The sequence below is a fragment of the Hippoglossus hippoglossus genome, chromosome 22 (genome assembly GCF_009819705.1).
Source record: "Hippoglossus hippoglossus isolate fHipHip1 chromosome 22, fHipHip1.pri, whole genome shotgun sequence".
NCBI lineage: Eukaryota > Metazoa > Chordata > Actinopteri > Pleuronectiformes > Pleuronectidae > Hippoglossus > Hippoglossus hippoglossus.
Window position 1 is genome coordinate 14038215 of NC_047172.1, and position 15162 is coordinate 14053376.

General features: G+C 41.0%; 2 protein-coding genes across 2 annotated transcripts in view; one reads left to right on the forward strand and one right to left on the reverse strand.

Moving 5' to 3' along the window:
- Positions 1-909: 909 nt before the first annotated feature.
- Positions 910-3643, reverse strand: erg28 (ergosterol biosynthesis 28 homolog; the record flags this gene model as incomplete). Its single annotated transcript, XM_034577070.1, is given in 6 exon segments — positions 910-1635; positions 2341-2377; positions 2379-2423; positions 2425-2464; positions 2554-2644; positions 3514-3643. Coding segments are annotated over 6 exon segments (432 nt in total), but the record flags the coding sequence as incomplete, so codon positions are not given.
- A 1234-nt stretch (positions 3644-4877) lies between these two features.
- Positions 4878-15162, forward strand: part of ttll5 (tubulin tyrosine ligase-like family, member 5) — a 54003-nt gene continuing 43718 nt past the window's right edge. The window contains 15 exon segments of the mRNA XM_034577243.1: positions 4878-5044; positions 5429-5579; positions 8234-8340; positions 8439-8480; positions 8483-8520; positions 9634-9740; positions 10028-10158; positions 10265-10347; positions 11724-11793; positions 12407-12492; positions 14361-14399; positions 14401-14462; positions 14569-14660; positions 14887-14927; positions 14929-14995. Coding sequence (XP_034433134.1) covers positions 5518-5579; positions 8234-8340; positions 8439-8480; positions 8483-8520; positions 9634-9740; positions 10028-10158; positions 10265-10347; positions 11724-11793; positions 12407-12492; positions 14361-14399; positions 14401-14462; positions 14569-14660; positions 14887-14927; positions 14929-14995 — 1027 coding nt within the window. The 5' untranslated portion in view covers positions 4878-5044; positions 5429-5517.

Below are 15162 nucleotides of genomic sequence, written 5' to 3' on the forward strand. Positions count from 1 at the left end.
GAAGTATGTACCTCTGAATCCTGCTGATTATAGATGTGGTTGATGCCGTGCATCAGAGTTCACTTTTAAAGGTCAGTGTTGTTTTGCTGTACACGATCTCTACAAGAAGACGTTTGGTGATGAACATCTGACACGTTAAAGCAACACTATGTAACTTTTGCTGAGAGACAGCGCCCTCTGCAGCCACAGAGGGGGATTACCTCTGTTTGGGTCCAATGTACGAGTGATGTGTTTTCATGTAGAGAAAATCCTGATATTTTAAGTTTCCTCGCTAAATATCAAAGATAAACAGTTATTTTTTTTAAATGACTTCTAGTTCTTTTTAACTGATCTACATTTTATCATTACTCATGAACGTGCTAGGCCACACTCTGGCAATTAAAGCTGTGATCATTGTATCAACTATGAAGAGCGTACCGGCTCACTGAAGTGACATAGAGTTACACTATTCTCCCTGTTTCAAGTCAGTGAACCATCAAACTAATTTTGAAGTTGCTATTTTGGGAAAAGTTCATTAGTGTTGCTTTAAGAGTGTCCGCACAGCACACGACGGATGAAAGGAAAAGGCAAATTAATCAGTTGCCCTTTTGTCATTTTGCACAAGAAAATGTTTCTATGTTTGATAGTATTTGCTTGAAAATTTGTCACGGAGTCATGTCGTTCAGTGTTTGTACAGGTTTGTCAGTAATGCGCGTTGTGGCCAGTTGTGTGTTATTTCAGTGGCATTTTTGGGGACATTTCACTGAGCTGTGAAAAAGTTTCTACACCTGGGGAGTTTTTTTTTTACCATTTTAAATGTTTTAATTGATTTTTAAAATTGGTATTCTTTTACTTTCACCAAGTACAAACACAAGTGAGAGGAATCGATGGGAGTTTTGTTCCCAACCTCACTGGATAAACCAAAGTGTGTGAGTGTTTCCTGCACTTTAATCCATCTCATGAAGCCAAAGTCAGCGCTGAAAACAATCATGAAAACACCTCGCTGAGGAACCCAAATATAACATTTAAGCAGCACATGATATCACACATTTATCAAAACCATGTAAGAACACAATCACACCCCTGACAACAAGACAACTGTCTGCACATTAACACAACAGTTTTTTTCTTTTTAAAGTTCAGAAATACATCTCATTAGCTTATTACTCTAATAGAACATTTAAAAATCTAATTATTTTGTTATTTAATAAAAAAAAAGACCAGAAGTTCAAAGGGTGTACAAACTTCCACAGAAACAAAACAATTGCTAATTTAAGTTTTTGTGATATTTTGTGATGAAGAGCATCTGCTCTGAATAATTTCTCTGATCGCTTAACTCGGCAACACCTCACTCATAACAGCATGATTTTAACATGACATGTAATTGCACTGTCAACTGTAAAATATCCAGTTAAAAATCATGAATTGCATCGAGGCAGAGTGTTTGTGTACAGTCTTTAGAAAGTGTCACAGTTTGAAATGAAAGCACATCCACGTCTCATGTTCTTCAAGGCCAGAAGCAGCACAAGCAGGACAAGTCCACTCCACAGCTGTTTGGTGCTGGGACTCAGTTACGTTTCTTCCGTCGTGCTCCCACTTCTTCTTGAGTGTCTGGAATACACTGGAATCCAATCAGCATTCCGACAACAGAGAAACCTAAAGACAAAAAAAAACCACATTGAGATGCAATCAGGATTCTGTTGTTTGGCATTAATGTTTCTCGGTAAAACACGAGCGGGGTGTTGTCGAAATTTCAATATTGGTTATTTAAAGGATCACTTGTAACTTTTTACTGAGCCAAAGCGCCCTCTGCAGCCTAATGTGTTTGTAAGAGGCATAATGTAATGTATTATTTTAAACACTAGGGGACATGTAGGTTCTTTTGTGTCTAGTTATTTCAATAGAGGGTCATTTTAGAGCCGGTTTTGAGCAATAGGTGGTGGGGAGCAATTCAATGTAAGTTAATTATTCATGATTTTTGCAATAAATGGGAACATCACCTAAAAGCCCAAACTTGGACCTGATCTCATCATTTTCTCTGTAAAAACATATAATAAGAATATGAATATTCAAGGCAAAGCCTATGCAAAATCATTGTGATGCAGTAGCAGCTCCTCTGCAGAACGTATTGTTGAACTGAGAAGCTAAATATCGTGCATTGAACAGATGCTGTAAATATGAATTGACATTAATGTGAATATTGTGCATTGAATAGATAAAGTTGCATAACTGCCTTTCTTTGTGTATATTGACCCTCCTGATGGTTTTTTTCTGGACGATATCAGGGTGGTAGATCGTTTGGAGTTAAAAAGTGATCTTGGGCCTGAAACGGTTGGTGAACACTGGTGTAAAGAGTCTTACTCACTTGCACGATGAGCGGCGCCATGACCCCGATAGTCAGAGGGGGCAGTTTTGTAGACGAAGGCTTCAGACAGAAAGTGTCCCTAGCGCCAACACAAATGTCCATAACGTGACGTGATACAGCCTGCAGGCGACAACACAGCACTCAGTAATAATATATTACATGTCGACGACCAACAGAAAGAAGGTGGAGAATGTGAGAAGCTGTCTTACGTCCTGTTCTGAATATCAATGGCACAGGCACAGCGAATGATCGACGACAGCAATGTCCAAATGCCGAATGTCCGAGCCTGGAGACCATTCACTAGGGAAACGGACGAAAAAGTTAATATCAGGTAGGTTGGAGTTTAGAAAAGTAAAGAAAAATATCACGATCAAGTCATCTGTGTGTCCCATGTCTGTTATTACTGTGACAGAGAACAGAACAGACCAAATCTGCCTCATTTCAACTTGATATATTTACAAAATGTATTAAGAGCCTGATCTATGAATTAGCCGGGCCGATATTAAAGTCTGATATCAGCTTATAACAAACACTATATGGGTTATTCACATTTAAATGACAGGAGTGAATCTTAGCTGCGACGTCTCGGGACAAATGTTATTTCCCATGTTTGAAGAAGGCCTTTTACTTTCAGTATGTGTATGAACATGTCAGCTGAAAAGCTGAAAAGCTATTGAAATGATAAAAAGAATGATTATTTACAATAAAGAATAGAATAGAAAGGCTTTATTGTCATTGTACAAGAGAAAGCAGTACAATGAAATTAAAGCAGCTACTTCAATAAATACACAACCAATAAATACGGGACTGATAAATACTTTAAACTAGAAGAGTGTTTATTTGTTATTGCGAAGAAATGGACACTGCAATAAAACACATTGCACTATATTGGGTTATCCTAATAGTGTAATAAACAGCTTATATAATGTGATCAGCTGCAGCATTGTTTAGTAATAATAAGAATAAATGTTCAGACATGTTTTCCAATTCAAAGCTGTTTTATAAACTTACATACAAAACATAGAGGAGACATGTCACCGGCATCACTCTCAGTTTACTTGAGTGAGATTGATATATACTGTTGCTAAGGTCCAATGCACTGATGTATTATTATTATGAGTCGTCCATGCAAGTTGCAGTGTCCCTCAGGTCCATTCAGCCTCACTCACCGAACTCTGGCGCGCCCGTGTAGAGCTTCTCTGACAGGAAGCTGTGATCCCTGAAGCTCTGCACTGTGTTTCCCACCGCGATGACGGACACCATCACCAGCCAGCTCCGCAGGACGTTCAAGGAGGCGACTCATCCTGGCTCTCTGTCTGTCTGTGTCTGACTGTCTCTCTCTCTGCCTGACAGTATGTCTGTCTCTCTGTCTGCTTGTCTTTTGTCTGTCTGAGTCTCTCTCTCTCTCTGCCTGTATGTGTCTGACTGTCTGTCTGCCTCTTGTGTGTGTCTGACTGTCTCTCTGTCTGACTGTCTGTCTGCCTCTTGTGTGTGTCTGACTGTCTGTCTCTCTGTCTGAGTCTCTCTCTCTCTGCCTGTATGTGTCCTGACTGTCTCTCTGTCTGACCTTTCTGTCCGCCTCTTGTGTGTGTCTGATTGTCTCTCTGTCTGTCTATGTGTCCGTCTCTCTGTCCGATTGTCCCTCTGGTCTGTCTCTCTGTCTATGTGCCTGTGTGAGAGACGCACCTGTCAGACATGGATAAACAACGTCAACACACACACTGACTCCACACATCACATGCAGAGCATCTTTTCGCTAGCGACATATCAACCGCTCATATGTCGCATAATATAGCAGCTAATGTTGCTATAAAGCGGCTAATAACGCATCATGATAAAACAAATAACATGACTGGTTTGTGTATTTACCTGGACGGTGTGTATCAAAGCACCGTGTAGCCACACATCTGGTAAAGACACACAATACTCGGTGTAGAGCAGGATGTCATTCGGACCTGGACTGTGGGGTCGACCAATATGAGAGCTCGAAGGATGGCTCCATCGAGTCGCACCACTCATATGATTGGCCGATTCAAGAGTTAGGATTCCGCCTATTTGCTTCACCAACCAATAGAAACAGAGCAATCCTGTCACCTGTAGACCGAGGGCTAGGCTGCGTCTTAACAAAGAGTAGATATTGGAGCAAGAGTATATTCTGCACTGGATGGTGTTTTCGTTAGATCTGGCGCGGCAGAAGTGGTGAACTGTGATTTCGGCTAAATTATTGAGTCGAATCTGTACAAAACGTTTCAGTAGCATTTATAAACCCCGAGTAGCAATTCATAATCTTTTAAACATTTCATTTTAGAGCAACGTTGATTGTAGTTAAGGTAATTATGTATGTAAGCTGTTACGTTCCCAGTACCGTCATATTAAATAGGTAGGTTTACTCGTTAATTACAATTTAATTTAACCTACACGTCTTTGATTATGAACCGCCATATTTGACACTAGCTGTCACATTAGGCTGGGGCCATCGTCTCCTTTTTACACCGTAACGTTCACGCGTGTACCCGCAGTGGGGAGGATGCACCGCAAACTTTGGTCAAGCGGACAAACAAGTGTCGTGTGTCAGTGCGCACGCGCGTCGCTCTGTTGCTACTCAGTTGTTGTAGTTACCGGGAAGATTAACCGCGATGATCAAGTGGCCCTGGTGAGACTTAGCTAGCTAGCTGTTAGCACGCTCCACTCAAACAAAAGGCAAGTTCACTTTGGTGTTTGTCACTAAAACGTTTATTTAACAGTCATTGGGACAAAGCGGACTTTAGCTCGATAGCTTCCCCTATTTAATATAGCGTGTCAGAAACCGTAGTCTTTATTTAGCTAACGTTTGTTGGACAGTCTGCGTGGGTTTAGTCTTTACGTCTCGTGTCTGGTGTGAGGTTAAAAAAAGACAATTTCACTGTAGAGACAGAATCAGCTGTCCCCAGCTAACTGTGCGCTAACTGCTGTGGGACTGCACCGGTGTGACAGGTTTCACCAGCGAGCCGTAATAACGTGGTTGTTATTGTAATATGTCTTCCATGAGGGGGCTGATGTTTATACGAGCTGACACGTTCCCTGGCTGGTGTGTTTCATTTGCAGCTGGAGGGGTTGAGAGGCCATGCGTGAAGCTGGACACCTGATCCCTGCCAGATTCCACCGGGCGGCTCGTCCCCTTCTCCCCCGTGAAGATGCCAGCTGTGATCCGGGATAAGGAGGACTCCGAATCCTCCTCGGATGAAGACGAGCAAGAGTAAGAACTAGTTTTGCAGAATCCCATGATGGTGACTGTGGTTCAGTGCTGTCAGCTGTCAGCTGCAGAGATGTGCTGTCACAGCTCAGCAGTGCTCACACGCCACAGCATCATATAGTCACTTTGAAGATAAATGAGAAAAGAACCTATGCTCTGAGGTCATTCCGTCATGTTTTGATTTCACAGCACCAGGACTGGGCGTTAAAACAATATCAGCAATCATCACACTGTAACAGTATAACAAAAGTATCATATGTACTGGATTAGATATTATATAAACAATGATTGATTTCCCTCTGTCCATTGGGAAGAGTTTCAAACCACAACCTTATAACTCGGGAGCAAAAATCTGTCTTTAAACTTGGCGGATGTATGCGCTCTACTGAGTGCCATTCAGTTTTTTTGTTGTATTGAACTTTCTGTACATTATATGTATATTATATTATATGTAAATGAGTAGGATATTAGTAGGCTGTTGTCCCTGCAGCCGGTGGAACTCCCCTGTCTGAATTAAGCATGTGTCATTTAGTGTCAGTTAGGTTCGTATCCCACTGATCCTTCTGATGCGCCTCCTCATGACATCTATCTCCAAATACTGGGACGACATGGAGGAGCAGAAACATTTTCTATTTACTTTCTATCATTGCAACCTGCTGTAGTTTATGGAATGTGTAATCTAACCCATGCAGGATTACTTCCTGAGCCTTGCTGAATCATTTATGCCAAGATACATTAAGACAAAATGCAAATCCTCAGGTAACTTTGCTGTCTGCATAATTGATCAACTTCAAACTGAATGAGAGAGAAGAGCATCTTGCTTCAGCTCGTGGTTGTCGACAGTTGTTCCTTGTCATCTTGCCTGTTCCAGCTAAGTCCCTCTTAAGCTATACTTAGTCCATACCTTAGAGACACTGCGCCTGCTTTTAGGCTAATTTCCATGCCCTGCATTAGTCTGGATTGCTTAGTATTAGGGTTTAACCTCTAAGGGACCAGAGCTGCGTTTACTGAGCACTGTAATTATTATTAAGACGTGTGATGATCAGACAAATCTTTGTGTATGGGGGTAGTTTTATTGGAATCTTACAGGCTTTCCCCATATGAACACACACTTGATTTCCAGGTCAACTAACTTCTACTTCTACTATGACAACAGACAACGCTAAATAATGCACTGAAGGACAACAAAGTATTATATTACAAGCAAGAGGAACAGACATAAAGACAAACTCAAGAAGGTGCATATACAGGAGGAAACAAGACTACACACTATTTTAAACACATTAAATGCTTCTTTAAACTCAGCCTTTTATTGTGTTTGATCAAATTTAATATAAATAAATATATAAACGAGGATGGCACTCAGTAGAGTGCATACCTCCACTAAGGCCCAACAGCCCCCCTTATGAAATCACATTTAAAATAATTAGATCCTGATTTGGATCTGGACCAAATTACACACACTGTTAAAGAAAGTGAAACAAAGATTCCTGCACCTGCCCCTGATCCGAGTCTGCAACAAAATGCAACAGGTTCTTCCCTGACACATATCACAATCCTTCCACCAAGGAAACACGTCCTGTAGTTTTTTTGTGTAATCCTGCCAACTAACAGACAACAAACGCAGACGGCAACATTACCTCCTTGGCAGCGGTAAATATATATTACACTATATTTCAATACAAAGTTAAAAAGTGGCTTTACAAAGATAAAAAAGAAATGGAACCAATGAAATAAAATACAAAGGAAAAAAGTACCCAAACAATAACGATAAATGCTAAATTGCTAAATGCTATAGTACAACAAATACGACATTTAATAATGTAGTGTTATAGTAAATAACTAGTAGTATAATAAAGGCTTAACAACCATCAGTTGACTAGGGTTAAGATCACTATTATTAAAAGACTGACTTTTAAAAAGTATGACTTCATCTGCATATTTCACTAATTGTTTGTACACTCAGGAGACCAGACTTTGCTGAAACATCACAGTGACTGTAGCAATATGAGCTGAGGATCGAGATCATCACATCTTGTATTGTTTGTTTAGCATCTGAAATCGTCTTGATGGTGGTTTATATTCAAAATAAACAATGCTGTGAAAAACTATCAAAATAAGGGCGTGCAGTCCAGCCCCCGCAGTGGAACAGGTATCTGCCGTATTGTCCGACATACCTGGATATTGAAGTGAGGAGCGGCGTTGTTTACATGCCTCCCTCCTTATCGAGACCCCCCGCTCCTGATTGAGGTCTGCTCCATCATCGTGCTACCTTATCTTATTTCTCGCTGTAAGCAGGCTGTGTCTGGTACCATCAGATAGACGGCAGTTTTACAAGGGTGTTTGTCAGTGCGCAGGTTTGTTATTGCCCGGCACCCCCTGAAACTTGTGTGTGGTTCTGTCTTTATCTGCCCGGCTGAAATAAACACCGTGTCAGGATACATTCCTGCAGCATTAGGTAAGCCGCCCTTATAGGGAAGATCACCATCTTTGGCAAAGATTATGGGCAGGGGTTATGGGGTGCATCTTCATGGCATTGTTACAGAGAATGTGTGCGCTGTGTATTTCTGCAGATAATTTGAAATTTATTCTTTATTATTAACATATTGCTATTATTCGTTATTATTCTGCTTCTTATTTCATTGTTTGTCCAACAGCGACCAGCCTTGCATCGCGTGGTGCGGCCTGAGCAAGACCATCCCAGTTCTCTTGTTTGTCCCTGAAGCTGTAGTTTCAAAAGATGGAACTATCTGCTCTGTTGGAGGTAAACTAAAATTATTATAATCTAACTAATCGTTGTAGACTTTTATTGGTTTGATACTAAGTATGTTTTATTGTTTCCAATGTGTTTTACATCCTTAGAGCGGTACAACTTGGCCTTCAAGATCGTGCGCACCGAGAGCCGTCTGTGCGTGGACTACTCGCCAATCATGGATTCCGTGAGGTAATGATCTTCACTAAATCATGCAAACTGAAAAGATTAACCTAAAACTTACAAAAACATGTTATCCATGCACATACTCTGCTTTGTAGGATAAGGGATAGTTGGGCTGTGTTTTTTTTTCTTCCTTTTAACTGATAATTCTGTTGTCAAAGCCCGGGAATGTAACCCTCAGGAGCATTAATCCTGTTTTCACGAGGGTACACAGTCCCCATTACTGCTCTCTCCAAGCAGTTACTATTAATTGCCTTTTTATTTCATTTCAATACATCTCGACTCCCACTAACCCATCATCAAAGGCAGACGAGTGTGTACCGCAGCCTCCACAGAGCCAAACTTTAACAAGCCTTTATTGAAAACATCTGCCACCCCCCCCCCCCCTCCCCCCCCCCCCCCCCCCCCCCCCCCCCCCAGACGCTGAATGAATGGTCATGTGAGTCCTGTCTCCTGTAACGAATTGTTGAAATAAAACAAAACAAAACAAAGAGATAACGTAATGTGATGGAGCTGGATGTCCATTTGAGAAAATGTCCTAAATTATATTGAGCTAACTGAGCTGTCGTGTGTGATGGACATGAGAATATAAAACTGCTGTTGGTGACTGGAAACTGAACAGAGGTCAGTTTGTCCATCATAGTTCATCCATCCATCCATGGCTCAGGAGGTAGGGCGAGTCGTCCACTATCCAGAAGGTTGAATCAGCACCATAAAACAGCACCATATAAATACAGACTATTAGTTTATACCATTATACCGCTTGTCCTTTGAGGGTTGTGTGGGGAGCTGGAGCCAATCCCAGCTGAAATTGGGGGAGAGGTGGGGCACACCCTGGCCTGGACGGGTCTCCAGCGTATCACAGGGCCAACATAAAGAGACAAACAACCGTTCTCAGTCACATTCACACCTATAGGGACAATTTGTAGTCTCAACTTAACCTAACCCCAACCTGCATGTCTTTGGACTGTGGGAGGAAGCCGGAGTACCTGGAGAAAACCCACGCAGACACGGGGAGAACAAGCAAACTCCATATACGACGGATTTGAACCGAGAGGTTTCACACACACACATAATATATATAGAAATATATATTTTAATGATCTTTTCTCCCTTTTTCAGGTTCACCCAAACTGCAATGACTTTAACCTCATGTGGACGGGGTCTCACCTCAAGCCTTACATACTCCGCAGCCTTCAAGACTTCCAGAAGGTCAACCACTTTCCCAGGTATAATCCACTGGGTGAGGGAGTGAGTGAGGGAGTGTATTGCCACTGTTTTCTGTGTTATAAATAACACCACTGAGCCATTTTAAGCTCTTCAGTTCAGGCAATGTGTTTGTTGGCCTCCACTGCAAAGTGCATTTAGTTTGGACCGGTGCCTCCCTCAAACATGAAATGAATCATGCTGTCAGGCAGAGGGCGTTCTGCAACTGTTGGGTATTCATGTATTGTTTTTTCTGTCAGTGACTGAAGCACGGGAGCCTTTTTAAACTGGAACCTCTGCCTTTTTCCAGGTCATACGAATTGACGCGAAAAGACCGTCTCTATAAAAACATCCAGCGAATGCAGCAGACCCACGGCTTCAAAAACTTCCACATCGTTCCTCAGACCTTTGTTCTTCCCTCAGAGTACCAGGAGTTCTGCAGTAAGATACCTCCCATCTCACCCTGCTGCTTGAAGCAGACCTGTGTTTATGATATGTTTACATAATACACTATAAATCACTTTGAATCTCTCTCCCTAAATGTCAGATTGTTTTGCCAAGGACAAGGGCCCATGGATTATTAAACCAGTAGCATCGTCAAGAGGGCGAGGCATCTACCTGGTCAGCAATGTGAGTGATTTTAGTTATCACTCTTCAATACAGTGGCTTCCAGTCTGTTTGATTTGTGACTCTTTAACATGAAGCAAGCTGTGATTTTTTTTCTTTCTGAGGAGATGAAAGTACGACTGGAGCTAAAGCCCAAGATGATTTTTTTTTATCAGTCTGAAAACCCAAAGATATACTGTTGACGAGAAAAACCAGAACGTTACAAATCACATTTTAGAAGCTGGATTTAGGGAATCTTTGGCACTTTGCACTTTGGTCCTAAATGATAAAAAATAATAACCTGTTTCAGTCAGAAGTGTATGTACTTTTCTTTCAAAGATCTCTGAAATCTGAAAAGTTAGAGGATGATGATACATAATTATTAACAAACTTAGGTAAAACCAAGCTCTGACAGAGTTGACTTTTAAATGGCTTATTTGGGTTTTTGCTGAGATTTACATGGGAAGAGTACAATGCACATGTCTAGGAAAATGATCTTAGGTGAACATACTGCAGATTGGAAACACAGGAAGCAGCAGCTCTTTTTGTGAAGCTCATTCAATAATATCACAAGATTTCTGTTCTAAGTTCCTTTAAGTTCCCACGTAAGCACAGATTCACTCTTATGGTGAATAGTGGGACTTTAATGTAAACACACTGACTTTAAAAAAATGACTGTGTGAACTGAAACAGCAGGTTGGCCAGATGTGAGGTGGGGGTAGGGGGGGGGGGGGGGGGGGTACAGATACAGCTGTCTTTGAAAAAAAAAAGAAAAAGCTATCAACCACTTTTTCCAGCCATTAATAAGCTTGGTGGAGTAAATCACAGTCGTTCCAACAAGGTTCTCACTGTTGGAAAACACGTGCACGACTCCTCTTCTTCTCAGGCCGTTTTTTTTTTTATGAAACAGTGGAAAGAATGTCAGAGTGTATATTTGGAGAGAAAAAAGAAATACGTCCTTTCTTTTTTTAAGTTTGGGTTTTCTCTGAACTGTAGCCAGCTTTGAGGTTACTCACCCCATCTCCCCCCTCCACCCCCCCTCTCCCCCTCTCCCATCTCCTCTCAACTCCGCCACCTGCAAACACATTTCAACCTCATAAATGACCCATCTTCCCACCACCAGATTGTGTTTTTATAGCTGTCTGTGTTATTCTTAAGGTTGACCTGCTATGGCCAGTGTCATCACACTCTCCAACGTTCTCTTGATCTCATTATACTTAGATGGTCCTGGTTACCGGCAGTTAGATCAGCTGTTTGGAATTCACTGTGCAACGTCAGCTGTGTATTTATGAAACTTATACAACTTGTAGCTTTAACCCTGTTGCATCATTATGGTAAAATACTTTTCTTCTTTGTTTGCCTCGTTATATTTTAATGTGTTCTGTTCTGTCATCTACAGGCCAAATCAAATCTCCATGGATGAAAACATCTTGGTGTCTCGTTATATTAACAACACGCTGCTGATAGATGGTGAGTTGCAACGCAGCTTCCCCAATATTTACATGACATAATATGTATCAATTCTTCATTAAAATGTCTAAAAAACAATGTTACCTATGTTATATATTTTGCTGATAGTGCACCTACATTATCTGAAATGTTTCCAACAATGTGCAAACCCAGCGGTAATGGAATCTTTCATGTTCATCGCCTTTTAAGTCCACCATATCCGCTTTACCCGTGACTTTGGCCGTCTCTGCTTTAACTATTCCGGCGCAAACAACATATGACGATTAAAAAACACACTGCTAGCCAGTTAGCCAGTCAGCAGTTTTTTTTTCTTCCACTGTTTTGTGTTGTCACCTGTTATGGATCATGATTATTCATTGCCAATGGCTACGTAATGTTAATAAATTCAATACATTACCTCATCCGTGAACATGATTAGCGCTCAACTCTTTGGGAGTAGATTTTCATTGGCAATGGTGTGAGGACAACAAGTCCCATGACCCCCGGGCTGCTTCCTCATCAAACTAGGTCTTTGTTATTGTTTTTTGTTTTAGAGACCCCCAGCGGCCAAAAGTTACATATTGTACATTTGGCAGATTTGATTGAAATGAATCTGTTTTTCTTTTCTTTTCAGAGTTCAAGTTTGACGTTCGGTTATAAGTGTTGGTGACATCATACGATCCACTCATCATCTATGTGTATGAGGAAGGCCTGGCGAGGTGAGTGTACATGGACTCCTCCATCAGCATTTAACCCAAACAGCTACAAGACATTTTTAAAAGTCAAAACAAAAGTAGATTCATCAAAGAAACGAAACTCTTCAAAAACTATTCGCCCACTGCTGATACATTCAGTGACCAAGTGTTTCAAAACTTGGGAGTTGTTGTTTCAGCTTTGTATTTGCAGCACATTTTGTCCATTTACCTTGTTTTATATAAAGTTATGTATAAAGTTCTGCCAGGGACGAGTCACGCAGTCATTCCCAGATGAACTGCAGCAGAGTGCATCATAAGGTGTGGGGGGGGTGAGGATGATGTGGCAGGCTAGGAGTAAAGTAAACTGTATATGTCTATTGAGTATAGATGTTCTACATATAAAGTGAAATGTATGTGCACATATACAGAATTTGAGCTTTAATCTGTGCAACAAATTGTAAAAATAAAGTGGCCTCTTTTTCCAAAACCACACATTGTAGTTTTATTCTTAAAACTTGAAAGATCCAGATTATAGATCACTGTTACCTCCGCCAAGGCAAGTTAAGTTTTTGTCTGCATTTGTTCATCTGTTCTGTCTGTTATTTGGCAGAATTTAATAAAAAAGTACTGGACAGATTTCGACAAACCTTGGTGGAAGGATGCGGTATGAGTCAAGCAAAGAACAAATTCAATTTTGGGACGGCTCTGGGTCTGGGGGCGAATTCAGGATTATTTTCTCACTTTCTTAACATCTTGAGAGGGCGTTTTTCAACATTCTCTTGAACAATTAATTTATCTTGATGACATGGCTTTTTTTAGGGAACTGATAGTTCTGCGTGTGTGCAACTTGGCGCAGACACAAATACAAATCCAGATCTTAGTGAAATTTAAATGTGGTTTCATAAGTCGACTGTTGGGCCTTGGCAGAGTTCCAGTATTATGAGTGACATTTATGCTGTGAATCAAATTTTGCTTGTGTCATTGGAGAATTACCAGATTTTGAGACATTTTGTGTGTAATTTGATTTGGTGTAATTTCATTTTGGAGGTGAGATGTTGGGTCAAGCTACATTTTAAGTTTTTAATAAAGTAAACTGAGTGTTGGGAAAACACACAAACATATTTTCTCTGTGTATTTTAAGTGCAGTTCGATCAGTTAAGGAAGTCAACTGTTATTTATTATGAGTCATTGAGCTCGTGTCTGCAAATGCTTTTAACAGACCCTGGCTGATTGCTCAGAGATCCTTCATGCACTAACGAGGCACAAACATTGTCACTCCTTCAGTGTCCAGAAGAGGGCAGCCTTAACTTTCCTGACCCCAGCAGAGGATTAGTGGTTGAGACTTTTGAAACAAAGCACTCTATTGTTCCAGCTGTACGATGTGCTCATCAACTGTTACAGATTGTGTCATTTTCAAAGATCACATCTCCTGATTGCTTTGTGTAAAAAGTATTACGGTATTCTTTGCATGAAGTTATGGTGAAGAAAAAAACGTTTTAATCCAAGTACAGACTTTGATCAGTCACAGGTAAGTCAGCATGAGGGCAGGTGATTTATGGAACGACTGGCTCCTCACTTCGCTCTGAGGCGGAGGTATGTGCTGGAGTCGGAGGGCCCACTGCCCTGGCTTGATTATCAACTGGCAACAATAAATCACGGCCAAATCCTGAATATCACTTTATCTCCTGACATTCCTGCAGGGTTGTGTTGGTATTCAGGTACACGGTGCGTGCCAAGGAATTCTCATTACTGCACATGTGGCATCCACTCCTACTTAAACACTGCCAGAAACTAATCTCTGCCAAGTGCCCTTATTCAGTCAAGTGTCAGCCTCGTGAATGTGGTCACTGTTGGATGACAGGTCACAGTACTTTTCTTTGTCTTTGTGCAGGTTTTGCCACAGTAAAGTATGACCGGACTTCAAAGAACATTTAAGAACACATTCATGCATCTCACTAACTACAGTGTGAACAAAAAGAGCAGCGATTATGTCAGGTAGGCCTCGTCAATGATCAACACACACTGAACATGACTGTGGAAGCCAGAGTGACTCATCTGTTCATGATGACTTGAGCATTGAAGTGCATTTCTTCCTTTTCAGTTGCGATGACCCTGAAGTTGAGGATTATGGGAACAAGTGGAGTATGAGTGCAGTGTTGAGGTATTTGAGGCAGGAGGGGAAGGACACCACATGTGAGTCAAACCTTCATCTCCTACTTGTGGTTTTAATATCAGAGCATAGATGATGGACATATATATATGATTTACTCGGTTTGTAGTTTTACTCCTCAACCCTTGTTTGACTTAATCGATCAAAGTACATATCAAGTTATCAAAACCATACAATTTTTGCAGTTTATACAAAAGCTCTACTTAAACCCCTGCATATGTCTTATTTTCCTCCTATTGTCTGTTTCAGTGCTGATGAGACAGGTGGAGGACCTCATCATCAAAGCTGTGTGTGAGTGCTGAGCTACACATAGCCAACGCCTGCAAGATGTTTGTTCCCCACAAGTCAAACTGCTTTGGTAATCATTTTTCCTTATTCTTCTTAAAAACTTAAAAACCAATATAGTTCAATAAAAATGAGCATGAAACTCAGCCAAGTCGGTTTGGAATACAAGCTGTTTTCGAGACAACGAAATGAAACTCCTGAGCTCTGCAGCTTTACAAGAATTTCCTTTTTCAAATGACA